The sequence below is a fragment of the Cladosporium halotolerans genome, assembly GCF_011745625.1.
Source record: "Cladosporium halotolerans strain TM138-S3 chromosome Unknown Sca12, whole genome shotgun sequence".
Classification (NCBI taxonomy): Eukaryota; Fungi; Ascomycota; class Dothideomycetes; order Cladosporiales; family Cladosporiaceae; genus Cladosporium; species Cladosporium halotolerans.
This window is the reverse complement of record NW_027191463.1, coordinates 149016-165145: the sequence shown is the minus strand read 5'-3', so window position 1 is coordinate 165145 and position 16130 is coordinate 149016. Positions and strand designations below refer to the sequence as shown.

Genomic DNA, 16130 nt, shown 5'->3' with positions numbered 1-16130 from the left:
GAGCAGACACGTGCTTATCGTGGAGGAAGAGGCGTGAAGACTAGCGGCACATGCGCCAAGCCGCTTCATTGATGCCCAGACCTCCAGCCGCCTCCATGCAGCACGTCGCCGATCCAGGACTCGCTGCTGGCCTCAGGCCAAGAACACGCGGATTTGCTTAGCCCGGGAGATGCTGCTGCGAAAGGAAGGTACCGCTGCTGCCGAGGGCGTCGTGCCCGGTTCTGGTATCAAGCCCTCTGGGCGATCAGAAGGCTGGCCGTGATGTGAAATAGAAAGACCGCCCTGCAAGAGCGTTGTGCGACTTCGCTACTCAAGCAAGGGTCTCAGGTGTATCAATTGTCAAGATGGGTGCCAGCTGGAAGAATTTCCTAGCAGTGTCAGCAATCGCATCCGCTGCGCTTGCTGAAGACGTTCTGTACAGCGAGCGGCAATTGAACAAGCGTTACATCGACGCGGACGGCAACTGGAACCAGAGCTTTTTCCACATCAACGATGTCCACGCCCATTTGGACGAATTCCGGAGCTCCGGTACCGACTGCGAGGATCCGTCGCGTGGCTGTTATGGCGGCTACGCGCGAGTTTCGACCGTGATCAACGAGATCAGGCCCACCCTCAACTCCTCGCTCTTCCTTAACGCCGGCGACGAGTTTCAAGGAACTCTCTTCTACTCCTACTATGGCGGCGAGAAGATCGCAGAGACCCTCAACCAGCTGGGCTTCGACGGCATGACACTCGGCAACCACGAATTCGACGGCGGCGACGACATGCTCGGCGAGTTCCTCGAGAACCTCACCTTCCCCATCATCTCCGCCAACGTCAAGTCCGACAACCCGGCTCTCAACCGCACGATCCAGCCATACCACATCTACGAAGAATTCGAGCTGGCTGTCATCGGCGTCACGACCCCGACGACACCCGGCATCTCCAGCCCTGGGGAGGGAACCACCTTCTCTGATGTCGTCGAGGCCGTCCAGAATGCCATTGATGAGATCAGAGAGACGACAAACATCACTCGCATTGCTGCTCTCACTCACATTGGGTACGAAGAGGACCAGGAGCTGGCTCAGAGCACCACGGGCTTGTACTTGATCATGGGTGGCCATTCTCACACGCCTCTTGGTACTGGTGAGGATGAAGAGGGTCCTTACCCGACTATCGTCAGGAACATGGACGACGAGGAAGTCTTCGTTGTCACTGCATACCGTGGGTTACCGTCTTGCTGAAATATCTAAAGAAAATTGCTAACTCATGTTTTAGGGTGGGGAGAGTACCTAGGTTGGTCGAGACCTCGACGCAGTAACTGATTCAGGCACTGACCATTCAATTCTAGGATACATTGACGTAACCTACGATGCTGAGGGCAAGATCTTGGAGTACCACGGTGGCCCCATCCATCTCACCAACGAGACCGAGCAGAACGCCACCCTGCAAGCTCAGATTGACGAGTGGCGCATTCCCTTCGAAGAGTACGCAGCAGAGGTTATTGGCTCTACTGAGGTCGTTCTCGACCAGGAAACCTGCCAGGAGCAAGAATGTAAGTTTATAGTGCTGCCGATGGTCTATGGACGTGGATGCTGATCTAAATAGGCACCCTCGGCGATTTCATGGCCGACGCCATGCTTGAGTACCGCCTCAACAACAGCGACAGTGCAGATTTCGCGCTCATCAACGCAGGAGGCATTCGTGCGACCATTGAGGAGGGCGATATCACCCGCGGTGATGTCTTGAACTCCTTCCCGTTCGGTAACTCCTTGGTCGAGATCCAGATCTCTGGTGAGGACCTGTGGAGTGTGCTCGAGGGCATCCTGACAGGCGTCAATGAGTTCAACGGCGAAGAAGTCACCAGCTTCTTCCAGGTCAGCCGTGGTATCAAGGTCGAGTACAATCCTGAGAACAACAACGGCAGCAAGCTCGTTAGCGTCACCATCGGAGATTCACCTCTCGATCTTGAGACAGAGTACAACGTCGTTACCCTCGATTTCATCGCCGGTGGTGGCGACAACTTCTTCGCCGAGACCTTCGACAATGTGATCACGCTGGACACCCAGGACGAGATCCTCACGCAGTACATCCAGTCCCAGACGCCCATCAACATCGAGCTCGACGGACGTATCGCCATCGTCGACGGCTCCGCGGGCTCTCCTGGCAACGGTACAGCCAGCGGTCCTCAAACTCCTGAACCCGAGGACTGCCCACCTGACACTGCTTGCACTCCCCCAATCTACGGCGGCAATGGCACGACCAATGGCAACGGTACGACTGGAGGTAACAGCACCACCGGAGGAAATGGCACCGTCATCGGCCCTCAGGTACCTGAGCCTGAGGATTGCCCGCCCAACACCGCTTGCACTCCTCCCATCTACGAAGGTGAGGCGTCGCAGACCCCTATGATCGCGAACGCCGTGGCTGTGGGATTCCTCATTTGCTTGTACGCGATCTTGTAAGGAGGTCTCAGTTTTATGACGTTCATGGATACGAAGTTCAAGGCGACAGGCATCGCTGCCCAGGAAGTGATCATATAGCTTTAGCCGATACAGTCGAATTCAAACGGCTGTCTGATTACAAACCACGGTACTCTCACTTTCTTCCCTCAGCCATCAGAGCCATGCTTTCAAACTTCTCCCTCACATCGTTAGGGTGGATTCTCCTCCCGGTAAGGTTGAAGAAGTTGGCCGAGATGCGCTGCCAGCTCTGATCGCAGTCTTTCGCGATCAGCTCGCTGAGACACTGCAACTCGCCGAAAGAGAACAGATCATCTTCCTGCAGAACCAGCCAGTCGCCCATCGTAAAGCGAGTCTCCTGGTTCGCATCCGCAGCTTTGAGCGACTCATCCTTCGCCACACTTTGCTCTTTCTTCGCCTCGACTCCCTGATTGCCGCCCTCACCCTTGCCGCCCTCACCCTTGCCACCCTTTCCCTTCTTCCCCTGCTTTCCCTGACCCTCCTGCTTGCCCTCCGGCTTCTTCCCCTCTCCATCCATCCCACCCTCGTCTTTCTTCCCCTGCTCACTCCCACCCTTCGCGCCACCGTCGTTCTTCTTCCCCTGATCATTCCCGCCAGCATTTCCACCCGCGCCTCCAATCTCCTTCCACCTCGCCTGCAACGCCGCCTTCCCCCTCCCCATCTCCTCCCCAATCTGCCTCCAAGTCTTCCCCTCCCCCTTCAAAGCCTTCAGCTTCGCATCCTCCTCCGGCGTCCAAGCCGCATTGGCATCGGCGACGGGTTTCTTCTCCGCCGCCGGTGCATCGGCCTTCTTCTCCTCAGCATTGTCGCCACCCGTCTTGTTTTCGCCAGGCTTGCCCTCCTCGGGCTTGACCTCAGCCTCCTGCTTCGCAGCGCCGGCCTCCGAGCTGCCTTTGTGCGCGACCAGTTTCTTGCTCCCGTTGCTGCCGTTTTGCAGCTCGTAGTAAGTCACGCGAGTGCGGCGGCGGACGTGGGGGTCGAGCGGCTGGTTGGTGTCAGCGTCGAGGGCGATGAGCTTGAAGGGTTTGCGGAAGAATGGCTGGATGAAGAAAGGCATGGTGGGCGGTTGGTGGATGTGAGGTTTGGGTGTGAGGTTTGGTGGTGGGGAGTGGAGGGAAGAGACAAAGCGAGCAGGTGCGCGTGGAAGGAGGGTTTGGCGGATGAGGCAGGAGCGGACGGAGCATGTGCGCTGTGTGCTGTGAGGGGATATGGCTGGACTTACCTGGCTCTTCTTTGATCTGGAGAGAGATGCTGGAAGGAGGGCGTCGAAGAAGGAGATGTTGGGGAGCTTCTCGGGGAGGTTGCCGGCGTCCACGCCAGCGGCGGCGATTGATGTGGTGAGTCGGCCCATGGTTGGGTTGTGTATACTATGTTGTCCTTGAGTGCTGGAGGATGTTTGCCATTAGTGATCTCGCAGGTGTTGCTATGCAACAGCATGGGAAGGAGCACGGGAGCTCCCGCATGGTTTGACATGTGAAAGGAGTGAAGTCTGATAATGCTGCGATTGTCTGGTTTATCTTTCTATTTGTGATGGTAGCATGCGTGGGCACTGTACCATCGAACGAGTTATCTTCTCGTCCTGAACATAGTGAATCTCTCCGTAGTCCTCCTTTCAACGTTCAACCTGACCGAATCAGGGCCTGGCGCGAGCCTTCAATGCGCGACGCTGTGCCCTTGTTCTCACTGGCTTTGTCTTGGTATAGACTCAATCGCTCAGCATCGATGCTATGTGTTGCAAATATTGAGAGCAAAACTCATCAATCCCATCGTGCTGCGCGTGGTAAGGTGTGTATACCCGCCGCGGCTTCGTCCAAGATTGGTGCAAAGCTTGACTGGGACTCGCCCTTGGCGTAATATGAGCTCCTCGTGGACGTTGGGAGCTTGGAGCTCCAGCAATCCAGAAAGTTTGTGCTTCGATGCAATTCTGGCTTCTGGTGTTTTGAGCCCATTGGTGTAGTTGCTTCATGTCGGTAGCTTGGAAAGATCAAGGAGTGTCATTGCCCTCCGACTGTTTGGATCCGGCCCTCCTGCTTTGGAGCTCCTTCACAATGACCTGATGAGGCACTTCGCGCTCATGCTCCGTAAAACCCATGACCTGGCCAACAATGCCACCAGGCTTAGGGACCGGGCATTCCCGCCTCTTCTTGTGCTCGGACACATATGCTTGGTCCAGCAATTCCTCTGTGATACCACCCTCAGAGTCGGAGTCTTCAGTAGCCTGCCGTCTCCTCCTGCGCCTCCTCATAGGCTGCCCATCTGGCCCCTCAATGGTGTCGGCGAATTGCTTCGGGTTGACGGGGCATGGGAGGATGTGCGGAGCGCCCACGACAAGGAAGCAGATTGCGAGGGTCGAAGTGAAGAGGACGCCCGTCTGGCGAGAACGAGGGTGGAGGGCGGGCGGCATCTTCGGTCGAGGGGTTAGGGACTGCGGGTGCAAGACGACGAGAGCAGAGAACGCGAAGTATCCCGTCCAGCACTCGTCGACGTGCATATTTGCGGCGAACCCCCGGCGACTCTCCCAAAGCGGGAAGATCGACGTCAAGGTCCGAGCTTATGCGAGCTTGATGACCTTGCACTGGCTGCTGCACAAAGCTGCGCAGGCTCAGGCACGAGTCGCGGCTGCGACACATCTTTCGAACTGTCCATCATTCACCCACTCGCGCGCGACAAATTGCGCAAATACTGGTTTCCTCTCGCTGTATCTCACACTCACTCGACCGATCTCACGACCACAGATCGAGCGAACACGCAAGTATGGCCGACGTTGCAAACGGCGCAGCGGTCGAGCAGGACATCCCACAGGACATTGTACAGAATGCGAGACTCGCAGTCCAGCGCTCTGCAAAGCGCACGCGCGAGGTCTTCGCAGCAGATTTCGGCCAGCCCTCAGCACTTGATAAACCACCCCAACCCTCGGTAGCCCCGGTCGAGCCATCACCTGCGGACAGAGCACAGCAAGCGAGCGTCGCGGCGCGGATACGGAACGAGTATGCGGATGTGAAGGAGCTGCCTGCTGCGCTGGCGCAGAAGCAGGCAAATGCACAAGCTGGCCTTGCTGCGCGGAGGAAGAAGCCCAAGACGGAGGAGCAGGCGTCTGACCCGAAGATGGTGAAGATGATTGAAGGTGTGAATGCAAATCAACCTCAAGCGAACGGCGCTCCTTCCACAGCTCTCACACGTATCAACGGTACCGCGGGCGCAAAGGCGCCGCCGAACGCGAACGGACCGACGCCTCAGCGCGACACACCGGCTACTAGTCTCGTCCGGAGAGATACAGTTCGACCTCAGAAACCTCAATGGCACGCGCCTTGGAAGCTCTTCCGTGTGATTTCTGGACATTTGGGATGGGTGCGTGCGCTTGCTATGGAGCCAGGTAATCAGTGGTTCGCCTCGGGTGCGGGAGACCGGACGATCAAGATCTGGGATATGGCATCAGGAACACTGAAGGTCACTCTTACCGGCCATATCAGCACTGTACGTGGACTGGCAGTCTCACCTCGCCATCCATACTTATTCTCGTGCGGTGAAGATAAGATGGTGAAATGCTGGGATCTCGAGACAAACAAGGTCATCAGACACTATCACGGTCACCTGAGCGGTGTCTACACACTGGCCATGCACCCGACTCTAGACGTTCTGTGCACCGGCGGTCGCGATGGTGTTGTTCGTGTCTGGGACATGCGCACTCGCAGCAACATCCACGTTCTGAGCGGTCACAAAGGCACAGTGTCGAACATCCAAACTCAGTCCACGGACCCGCAAATCATTTCCAGCTCTCTCGACAGCACGATCAGGATGTACGACCTTGCAGCCGGGAAGACAATGGGCGTTTTAACGCACCACAAAAAAGGCGTGCGCGACCTCACAATCCACCCCACAGAGTATACATTCGCATCCGCCTCTCCAGGCCAAATCAAGCAATGGCTCTGCCCCCGCGGTGATTTCATGCAAAATTTCGAAGGCCACAACAGCGTCATCAACTCGCTCTCCGTCAACGAAGACAACGTGCTCTTCTCTGGTGGCGACAACGGCAGCGTAGCTTTCTGGGACTGGAAGACCGGTCACAGATTCCAGTACGAGGACTCGATCGCTCAGCCTGGCTCACTGGACGCCGAGGCGGGTATCATGACTTCGACGTTCGATCTGACGGGCATGAGATTGATCACTGGCGAGGCAGACAAGACGATCAAGGTCTGGAAGCAGGATGAGAACGCAACGGAAGAGAGACACCCGCTTGACTGGAGGCCGACGCTGGGAAGGCGGAAGTTTTGAGGTGTCGCGTAGTGAGTGGCGGATCTGTAAAACCAATAATGATACCCAAGGTCTTCTGTAATGTAGTAAGGATCACGCATTTCAAGGCGTTGCCTTTCTTCACCAATATTCCTGTGCGATTCCGGACTGGTAGTTCATCTTTTGATCACTACTTCACAGGACAAACCACAGGCAAGTTGCACAATGAGCGCCTTCGGTCTCCGGTAAAAACATCGATCTTCACGATATCTCACGCCTGACGAAACATCGTCCCGAAAGACAATCCGCAATACACGTAACGTTCTTTCTCCAATCCAAAAAAAATAAAAAGTAGGTACCGTCTATCAGCCCATGGATATCTCAAGTACAAAACGCCACCTATCTATCTGCAAACCAGCAGTAAACCCCGCTCACTTCTCCTACCCCCGTCTCCCCACTTACCCATGACCCCCCATCCCCCTCGTCCCGCCCCAAATATCCCCCTGCGCCTGCTTCGCCGCGTCCTCCCTCACATACCGCCTGAACTTCTCCATCTTGCTCTCTTTAGGCTTCTTCCTCGAGACTCCCACGCCCTCCGTCATCTGGCCGCCGACGGGTTTGGGCTCGCGCGTCGAGCTCATGGGCGGGTGCGAGTGCGTTTCGTAGGGCGGGGGCGGGCCGCTGGGTTTGGGGCGCGAGGACAGGAGGGCGGAGAGGGAGAGGGCTGGAGGGTAGGGTTAGTGGGTGGGGGGGGGGGGAGGTTTGGGGCATGGGAGAAGGGGGGCCGTACATTTGGACATTTTTGTTTTTGGGGGTGGAGTTTGGTTTGAGAGGCGGGTAGTGACTGGTTGGTGTTGATTGCGATCAGAGTATCGTCGTCGCAAGAGTCAGGGAGAGAGCGAGAGGAGTGTATAAGAGTGAAGAGAGCGCCGAGCCGTCAACCTATCTATCGATCAAGATAATACAGCCGCTCACCCCACCGTAGGGTGACCGTCACGTTCCTATAAACCCTCCACCTCCACCACCACCACCACCCGGGCAGGCGCACGCGCAACCCAAGCCGCCCCAGGGGTCTCGCTTTATCATCGGCGTTGAACGATCACTGATCCACCACGCAGCGTTGGCAAGGCGAAAAATTCGCCGGCCTCACTCACGCGTGACGTACGGGTCGGCGAGTCGTCTTCGTCGCAGAGGTGTCGCTATGCCAAAGCGGGGAATCCGGGGCGGTTTGAGTTTCTTGGAGTCGCAGGGTCCGGCGATTCTGGGGTGACAGAGTTGGAGATCATGGGGGCGGGTTGCGATTTCGGCGTTTGCCGCACGCGCGCGTGAGGTGTGATTGTGGTGTGGTTGATAAGCTGATGGTGGTGTTTGTCATGGGGAGGTGCGGATGGAGAGGGTTTTGGGGAGAGGATTATCAATCTCCTGCGACCTCAAAGTCTCAAGATCAATGCAACCAAGATCTGGGGCAAGCCAGCGAATAGAAACCCGAGGGGAGAGCGCCATAAGTAGACAGACTCGTAGGGTGAATGACATTCCGTGAGGCGTTGCTCGAGGAAGCCGTTACCGCACGCTCAGCAACCAACCTCCTCTCTCAAGCTCAGCAATCCAATCTTCCACCTTAGCCCGCTTCAAACCTTCTCTACCCGCGATCTCTTCGAAAGCATGCTCGCCGTCGAAGTATTTCAGCAGCAATTGGAAACGCTCGCGCAGCTCGGGGTCCTCCAACGAGGCTTCCACGCGCCTGATTGCCGCCCTCTCCGACGGTGACGGGTTCAACGGGTCGACGATGATACCCAGACCATCCTGGTCTTCCTCGTCAGCCTCGTGAACAGCCTTCTCGTTGCCGTTCGTAGCGCTCGTTGCCGCAGTTTGAGGCGCCCCCGTCGCGAAAGCCGTCTGATCCGACGCCACACTGCTCCCATCGTCCGAAGCACTACTCGTGCGGACACCCAATAGCCGCGTGACAGCCATGGGTTTCAGATCCGAGTGCTCCGCGCCGTTCGCATCGTCTTCCTCAGCTCCATCAACCATCCTCAGCCACCCCACCGTCCTCAAATGCACCACCAGCTCATGGCTGACCATCCACGCCAGGATCTCCATGTACGGCACGCGGTGGTCTTTGCTCTGAATCAGAGCTCCGTAGCGAATCGGGCGCCCGCCGAGCATGGCGAGCATGGTCTCCATAGTCGGGAGGGACGGGAAGCGTCTTGCGTATTCCACGCTCAGTTTGCGCAAGCTGCCTAGCGGTGCGCGTGGGTGGACGATGTAGACGTTGCGCGGATGCAGAGGTGCTATGGGGCGCGCTTTGCGCCATTTGACCAGGTGCTGGGCGAGGAAGAGGAGGGTTTTCTCGGGTACGCCGAGCTTGTTGGCTTGTTTGCCTAGAGACTTCGTTGGGGTGTTTTCGCGGATGAAGTACGAGAGTAGGGACGCATCGCGGTGGTCGTCGAGGGCGCGGATGAGAGTTTCGCGGTCGTCTAGAAGCAGGATTGCTGACAGGGGAGAGACGTGGTGGTCCAGACGGGTCTCCTTCGGAGGGATCTGGAGCGCTATCTCCATGCCATCCAAGCGAACGCCGGCGATGGCATTCGCGGCAATCTTGGTATAGAGTTCTTGCAAAGCCCACGCGAGCTCGCTGTGGGAGGTGAGCTGCGTCCATAGAGATGCGGTGCTGGGCTTCTCTGCACGAGCCCTTTGTTTCATAGCGAGCAGCTTCCTGCTCTCGATGGAGACGTAATTGCCTCGTTTCTGGCAGTATCTGAGTGCCTTGCTCAGCTTTTTTGCGATGTGCTCGTACACGTCTGCTGTCTGAAGGACGCCCTCGCTGGCGTTGCCGGCGAGGGCGAAGACGACGTGGAACATAGTCATTTGCTCCGCCACGGCTCCGGAAGCGGTTGAGGCGCTGTTCATAGAGGTGCCCAGACTTGCTATCCCATGTGAGTCGAAACTATCAGGCATATGGGTGTAATCTGCGGTCAGGTTTGCCGTCGCCGGCTGGGGAGCTGTTATCGTGATGCCAGCGACGCCTGACGAGAGATCCTTGACCGGGCTGTGCTGCTGACTTTCAGGCTCGAGATCTTCCAAGCTGTCATCTTTCCGGAGAGTTGGATGCGACGCAGGATCTCCTAACGGCCCTGTTCGTCGCGACTCAGGTTCGTCCCGAGTCGCCCATGTGCCGTCCTCTTTCGCGTAGGTTGGTAGCCCAACAAATGTCACTCCGTCGAGACATATTTCAAACTTCTTCTTCTCGCACCAGCGACCAGGTGATAGTAGCCGCTCCAAGCTTTCAACATTGTAGCCCAGCACCTTCTCCAATGGATTGGCGGGGTCTACGGAGGTCGCCCCCAGGTGGCGGACGGTAGTATCGCTCGCGCCACGATCGCGAGCCGTTCCATCGTGATCAGAGTCATCGTCATCAGTATCCGAATCAGACGAGTCGTCCTTAGGTGAGTTGCCCTGATCGCGAGTCGCCTGACGGTCGAAGATTTGAGGTATGGGCGGGTAGTGAAAGACCAATTTAGGGCCGGGGCGAGAGCGAGTGATGAGAAGCACAGCAATTAGGCCGCTGGCTCCTTTTGAGCTGGCTTGGGCATCCATTTATCATCCTTGCTATATGTTCGTTGCCATTGACCAAGTGTGCGCGTCCAACGCACGTGGACGACCATCTATCAGCAACGCGAGCTCCGAATTCTGAGGTCGCGTTTCGCCAAGACCCAGGCGGAAGTGAGCCATGTCGTTCTTTCTACGATAGAACAATGTACACCCGTGAAATTGGTTGATGGTTTAGAAGATAAGGAGATCACAAGAAATAGCTGCTGAAAGAACCGCATGCGTTCTGTGCTCGTTTCATACATGTTGAAGTCCGTCGCGTAAACGTCCGATCGTCTATAAACTCCATGCTTTTCCATGCCACAATGCACAAGACCGCATATCGTATTAAAAACCAAACAGATATCCACCAAGACGCTTACAAGTCTCCCCTCATGTTGCGGAAGAAGTCCATCACGCCGGTGAAGACGACGAGCAGGATACCACCGCCGGGACCCAGCCTGAGCACCTTGGGGATGAAACCCTTGTAGAGCGCGCCGAAACCCTCCTCCTTCAGGACGGTGCCCAGCGCGGGGAACGCCCAGTTGTACTTGGGGACCTGGCCCGGGACGCGGGCGGTGTTCTGGATCCTGCTCTTGACGACGTCCATGGGGGTGTTGAGGATGGTGCCGACAGTGCCGCCGACGGCGCCGGAGATGAGATCGTTGCGGATCTGGACAGACTTGTCGCCGGTAGGGTTCGCAGGCAGCATGGCGCGGATCTGGAAGATGCAGCCGAAGTAGCCGGAGTTCCAGAAGATGTGGCGCCACATGGTGGACTCGAGACCCTGGTAGAGGGCGAGAGGACCCTCGGCACGGACGATCTTACGGACGACATCCAGAGGACCGGAGTACTGCGCGGCCTGAGCCTTGTCTGCGGCGAGCGTCAGCATGCGATTGCAATGCTTCGATGTGTCCCAAAATGCTTACCCTGCAGCCTAATCTTGACCAGCTCGAACGGAACGACGACGATAGCCTCAGTCGCACCAGCACTCGCACCGGTAAGGATCGAAAGCGACTGGTTCATCTTGGCGACACCGAACAGGTTTCTGTAGACCTTGCCCCACTCGTCGTTCGCAGCGAACTTGGTCGCACGCTTGGGAGCCTCCATCATGATCGGGGCCGAGATACCACGGTAAAGACGGGAAGCACTACGTCCAGGTCAACCAGATGCCCAGTGTCTACCCAAGCTCATGTATCCTTACCCCTCGTTCTTCACGATCTTCTTAATGCAGTCCAGCATGCCGGTGTAGTGATCCTGGCCCGGAATGGGCACTTTGCCCTGAATCTGGCTGTACGCGGTGTCAATGTTGCGGATCTGGTGTCGCGCGCGTGAAGCGATTCTTACACTCTAGTCTTGACCACGTCCAGAGGGTACATGACCAGAATCTCAGACACACCGGCCACGGCGCCAGCCGCGAACTGGTAGACGAAGGGAAGAGGCTTAGGGTCGGCCATTGTGCGAACGTGAGCGAAGTGTGGTTGAGGTGTTCGGCCTTGGTCGCTGTCGCGGTATGGAAAAGGCGCGCAAGCAATGGCGCGGTCGGGAGGAGTGGAGAGGGGTGCTGGTAACGAATGTTCGTGTCGCAATGGGTCTCGAGTCACTCAACAATGCAACTGTGGCACACAGGTGGTCGCAGCGCGGATGGGTCAGTGGCTTGTCGGCTAAGTTCGAGCTTCATGCTGGCCCGCTATCGGCGCCGGCCACCGCGTGTTTTTCTGGGGAAAGCAAAAGCAACGCGCCAGAATCGCGAGCGTGATGATTCGCCAGCGCCTCTCGCAATGTGTCTTCCTCAATGGCATGCACGGTTATTGAATATCATTATTGTGTGACGGACATACTTCCCCGTGGGAAACTGAGATCATGCAACTCTCTCACCGCCGCTGCCTATCCCACTATCTATGCATGATAAGGTAGCACCGCCTCCAGCCTCGGAGATCCAGCACCAACGCCGGCGACTCAAGTGCGTGTTATTTGTCTGGAGGATATTTCCAAACAGCAAGAAGAAACACATTGTTCGCTGAAAGGTCATGAATTACGAATTGCATTATCGTTGTTCCAATTTCCTGTCCATCTCGCGGGCTTCCCACGAATATTAGAGGCACTTCTCGTCAGTGTGTTGCCGCAGGAGTCCATCCGCTGAGTATGAAACTTCCCAGGAAGGTCCCGCCAAGTACCGACATGAAGTATCCTACGTTCATGGTCATAACGGCAAGCATCCTGGAAAGTGGTAAGTAAGCTGACATTGACGCGTGACGGCAGAGATGATTCGGAACTTACATGAGATAACTGACACCGGCAAGAAGCGTGTCCAGAGTGGCGCGTAAAAGAGCCTCGTTGATGCTCCACGGTCTATGCACCTGCTGACTGGCTTCTTTCCAGTCGCCGCTCTCGTCGGATGAGTGTCGAAGAATGTCCGTTTCGTGCCAGGCGGTAGTTCGCGCCAAGATAGCAGGCAGGTTGAATCTCACTGCAAGTATAGCGCGGAATATAACTGGCAGGATGATCAAGAATATGCAAGTGCCCGCATACTGGCCAGCGTTGTTGGGAGTCCAGGCGTTGGAATATAAGGGCGTCACGGTCGAGGTGAAAAAGACCATGGCCATATCCGCCATCGACATGGTCATACCACCGCCCATGGAACCACCCATGTCCATGTGAGAACTCATGCCCGAAGAGGTTGCCATTGACGTTCCAGAAGAGGTCGCCGTCGCGCCCATGTTCATGGTGCTTGAGCTCATTGACATTCCAGACATATCCATAGTTGCGAAGTTCTCGACTGTTCAAGGGGATGGACTCCAAATTGGTTGCCGGACAGGATGTGAGTTTCGAGATATACCTTACTGGTCAAATCGGCCGAAGCAGCACACGCATGTTTGTACAGGCCCATCAAGGTCTGTGTCCAGAAAGCGTTGGCACGTGACGTCCGAGAGGACCCACCGGACCTACCTAAACTTGCTCAGACTTGCTCAATTGTTTCGCACGGTCGACGCGCGATGGAAGCTGCGCACGCAGAATCCTGCTCACGCATCGCAGTCATGACGGCCTACGGCACATCCTTGCCGGAGGTGCGGCCTCGCTGGACCAGCTAGCACCGACTGCTTGGTAGCGACTCCTTGCTTACACTGTGATTAGTACTTTACTTGCTCTTATTGACCGCTACAATATAACATCCCGGATGCGATGTCTCCACGGCCGTTACGATCTTGACCCACTTGTTGACTGTCTTGTGTTCAGACATCTGTGAGCAAAGCTGCTGACCGTTTCTTGTCCCTTTCCACCAAGCGACCACACTCCGCAGTGTAGGCATCGATCAGCATGAAGGACATGCACATGGGCGGCGGTACGCCGTGGCTCGCCCAACCGGTCATGCTTCACTCATCTCGCAAATACAAGTGTTCCCTGGACACTGACGAGCAATGTCTCTGGCAGCAAGGCTACTGGCGTTTCTGGTAATGAAACCCCTCAATCAATTCTTCCGATTCCCCCTCCCACTGACAGATTGTCAGGTACGAAGCAGATCACAGATTCGCCCTCCCGACGATCGCTTTCTTCCTCGTCGGCATCATCTTGTTCTCCATCATCTATGTGCTGTCCATGATCTACTCGAGAAAGTCTGTCTGGTCCGCCAAATCAGCCCGCGTTGTTGCTTTGAACCGGTACCTTGGCAATCGATCCTTCCGCATACATGCTCTGAACTGGAATTCCGCATCGCTGGGAGTTCTCATTCTCGGCGCCATCGGGGCCGTGTTCTTCTTCGCCATGACCCTAGGCCCCCGTCCGTACTACTGGCCCAACACACGCGAGCTCTCGTACGGCAACTCGCCTCCGATTGCGACAAGGACCGGCTGGATGTCGCTTGCTTGTATGCCTTTCGTGTTTGCGACTTCGCCGAAAAGCAACTTCATCACTGCCTTGACTGGAGTTCCGCATGAGAAATTGCAGGTTTTCCATCGGTGGATCTCGTACGCCATGTACGCTCTCGCGCTGGTGCACACGTTTCCGTTCATTGTCTTCCACGTCTGGAAGGGTGACATGGTAAAATCCTGGAACACTTCGGTAGTGTATTGGACCGGTGTCGTCACACTACTTGCTCAGACATACCTGACCTTCGCGTCAATGAGCCCCCTTAGGTAAGCGCTCGCTCTCCACAACGATCTGGTAAAGTGTACTGACCTGTTCCAAGGAACATGTGCTATGAGTGGTTCAAGTTTTCGCACTTCCTGGCCGCCCTTGTGTTTATCCTGTTCTTCTTCTTCCACTGCGACTTTCGGCTCTCATCGTGGTAAGTACTTTTGCGCTCAGTCCCGGCCAACCTCTGACGCAGGTACAATAGGGACTACTTCATCGCTACAGCGATTCTATACTCCCTATCCTGGCTCCACAGTCAGCTTCGCACGTACTTCAGCAACGGAATCCCAAGAGCCGATGTCACGCTCACATCGAATGGCTTCATCCGGATCGCGATGCCCACAAAGACAACGTGGAAAGCCGGACAGCACTACTTCATCCGCCTGCTCGGTGTCGGTGTGCATTCGTGGACAGCTCATCCATTCACTGCATGCTCGTTGCCCGAAAGAGCCCACCTGTGTGACGTGAGAACCTCGGAACTCGTCTTCTACATCCGGCCTCAAGGTGGATTTACCTCCAAACTTGCGAAATCCGCGGGCGCAGGTTGCGGTCTACCGACGAGGGTGGTCCTTGACGGTCCATACGGCGGAGTAGACATGGCGAAACTCGCGAGAGCGGAGCGTCTCCTGTTCATTGCTGGTGGCTCAGGAGCGGGATGGCTTCTCCCAATGATCGAGAGCTTTTTGCGCCGGCTCGGCAGTCCTTCAGCTCAGAGCGAGATTGAGAAGTCAAGTCGCCCAACTGCCAGAGTGATCCTGGCTACCCGTGATACAGCAACCCAGCACTGGTTCATGCAAGCGGTGGGCGAGCTGCTCGCGAGGTATCCTACCGTGCAGTCATCGGCACTTCTGGACTTGGAGGTCTATTTTACCGGCACCGACAGATTCGTTTCAGACCCGGACAGGCCTTCAGCCGAGCCCAAAAATTCCATGAAAGATACCATCTCCAGACACCCAGAGTCCGACTCGGATGACTCGGACGCACAGAAACCCGAAACTTCAACAAGCCACCATGTCAGAATACACAAGTCGGCCGGCCGCCCCAACGTGCCTGCGATCATCGAGACAGAAGCGCAAGCGGGTGGTCGCTCGATTGGAGTATTTGCTTGCGGTCCGCTGAGCATGCAGAGCGACCTGTCCAATGCGGTCGCGAAGCAACAGCTCAGTATTATGAAAGACGGCTCGAAGGACATGTACCTTCACATGGAGCATTTCTCCTGGGCTTAGGTGAAGTTTCCTCGTCCTTTGGTAGCTCCATGGCTGAGTTTCAAGCATGTTCCCCGTGTGACGGTCACTCAACAACGTCAAAGTCGATTGTAGATATGCACAGTGCACAGTACATGTGTGAATTGAATCATTGACGATTATGCCAGCTGCGGCGAGACTCTCGGCGGCCTCCGTGCAGGGGTGGAGGCTGTCTGTGGAGAATCTCCACACGCTTGTGCCGCGTGCGGCCCCAAAGTCAACCACCTCGTGCATGCGGATACGCCACATCCGGCGTGCGGACATCAACCTTGGCGGTGCTTGCTGTTCTTGATGCAAGTGTAGTATTGCCTCACTCTCTGAGAAGTTCGCGTCGGTATTCTTTGCTTACAGCTACGTGTCTAATGCTTCGGTAATTCATTGTCAGCGACGGGCTATGCATAGACTGAGAGAATTCGAACCTCGGTAGCCGCATATGCGCAATACCTGCGTGCGCGCGGGCGACATCTTCTGCGGA

At 56.3% G+C, this 16130-nt stretch overlaps 9 protein-coding genes across 9 annotated transcripts; 3 read left to right on the top strand and 6 right to left on the bottom strand.

Annotated features, from left to right (window-relative positions):
• Window positions 1-149: 149 nt before the first annotated feature.
• WHR41_04045 (uncharacterized protein) lies at window positions 150-2593 on the top strand. The gene is made up of 4 exons (XM_069372651.1): window positions 150-1203; window positions 1258-1275; window positions 1331-1534; window positions 1588-2593. The coding sequence occupies exons 1-4, from the start codon at window positions 345-347 to the stop codon at window positions 2442-2444; spliced, it is 1938 nt and encodes a 645-aa protein (XP_069229955.1). The 5' UTR covers window positions 150-344; the 3' UTR covers window positions 2445-2593.
• WHR41_04044 (uncharacterized protein) lies at window positions 2578-3519 on the bottom strand (the record flags this gene model as incomplete). The annotated part of the gene is made up of 1 exon (XM_069372650.1): window positions 2578-3519. The coding sequence occupies one exon, from the start codon at window positions 3517-3519 to the stop codon at window positions 2578-2580; it is 942 nt and encodes a 313-aa protein (XP_069229954.1).
• Window positions 3520-4446: 927 nt separating this feature from the next.
• Window positions 4447-4866, bottom strand: WHR41_04043 (uncharacterized protein; the record flags this gene model as incomplete). Its single annotated transcript, XM_069372649.1, has 1 exon — window positions 4447-4866. One exon carries the CDS (start codon window positions 4864-4866, stop codon window positions 4447-4449), a length of 420 nt encoding a protein of 139 aa, XP_069229957.1.
• Window positions 4867-5216: 350 nt separating this feature from the next.
• On the top strand, window positions 5217-6734 carry WHR41_04042 (uncharacterized protein; the record flags this gene model as incomplete). The annotated part of the gene is made up of 1 exon (XM_069372648.1): window positions 5217-6734. The coding sequence occupies one exon, from the start codon at window positions 5217-5219 to the stop codon at window positions 6732-6734; it is 1518 nt and encodes a 505-aa protein (XP_069229956.1).
• Window positions 6735-7150: 416 nt separating this feature from the next.
• Window positions 7151-7492, bottom strand: WHR41_04041 (uncharacterized protein; the record flags this gene model as incomplete). The annotated part of the gene is made up of 2 exons (XM_069372647.1): window positions 7151-7416; window positions 7483-7492. 2 exons carry the CDS (start codon window positions 7490-7492, stop codon window positions 7151-7153), a joined length of 276 nt encoding a protein of 91 aa, XP_069229959.1.
• A 760-nt stretch (window positions 7493-8252) lies between these two features.
• On the bottom strand, window positions 8253-10289 carry WHR41_04040 (uncharacterized protein; the record flags this gene model as incomplete). Its single annotated transcript, XM_069372646.1, has 1 exon — window positions 8253-10289. One exon carries the CDS (start codon window positions 10287-10289, stop codon window positions 8253-8255), a length of 2037 nt encoding a protein of 678 aa, XP_069229958.1.
• A 370-nt stretch (window positions 10290-10659) lies between these two features.
• On the bottom strand, window positions 10660-11737 carry ctpD (Mitochondrial citrate transporter D; the record flags this gene model as incomplete). Its single annotated transcript, XM_069372645.1, has 4 exons — window positions 10660-11153; window positions 11210-11430; window positions 11485-11571; window positions 11628-11737. The coding sequence occupies 4 exons, from the start codon at window positions 11735-11737 to the stop codon at window positions 10660-10662; spliced, it is 912 nt and encodes a 303-aa protein (XP_069230062.1).
• Window positions 11738-12391: 654 nt separating this feature from the next.
• Window positions 12392-13207, bottom strand: WHR41_04038 (uncharacterized protein; the record flags this gene model as incomplete). The annotated part of the gene is made up of 2 exons (XM_069372644.1): window positions 12561-13207; window positions 12392-12500 (listed from the first exon to the last, which is right to left on the bottom strand). Exons 1-2 carry the CDS (start codon window positions 13040-13042, stop codon window positions 12392-12394), a joined length of 591 nt encoding a protein of 196 aa, XP_069230039.1. The 5' UTR covers window positions 13043-13207.
• An 80-nt stretch (window positions 13208-13287) lies between these two features.
• Window positions 13288-15637, top strand: WHR41_04037 (uncharacterized protein; the record flags this gene model as incomplete). Its single annotated transcript, XM_069372643.1, has 4 exons — window positions 13288-13732; window positions 13790-14413; window positions 14467-14565; window positions 14617-15637. The coding sequence occupies exons 1-4, from the start codon at window positions 13599-13601 to the stop codon at window positions 15635-15637; spliced, it is 1878 nt and encodes a 625-aa protein (XP_069230060.1). The 5' UTR covers window positions 13288-13598.
• Window positions 15638-16130: the final 493 nt, after the last annotated feature.

Bases quoted from the DNA above. Each gene is read 5' to 3' on its own strand.
- WHR41_04045 (XM_069372651.1), top strand. From the start codon at position 345: ATGGGTGCCAGCTGGAAGAATTTCCTAGCAGTGTCAGCAATCGCATCC. The intron at 1,535-1,587 runs GTAAGTTTATAG...TGATCTAAATAG, and splicing joins AACCTGCCAGGAGCAAGAAT to GCACCCTCGGCGATTTCATG.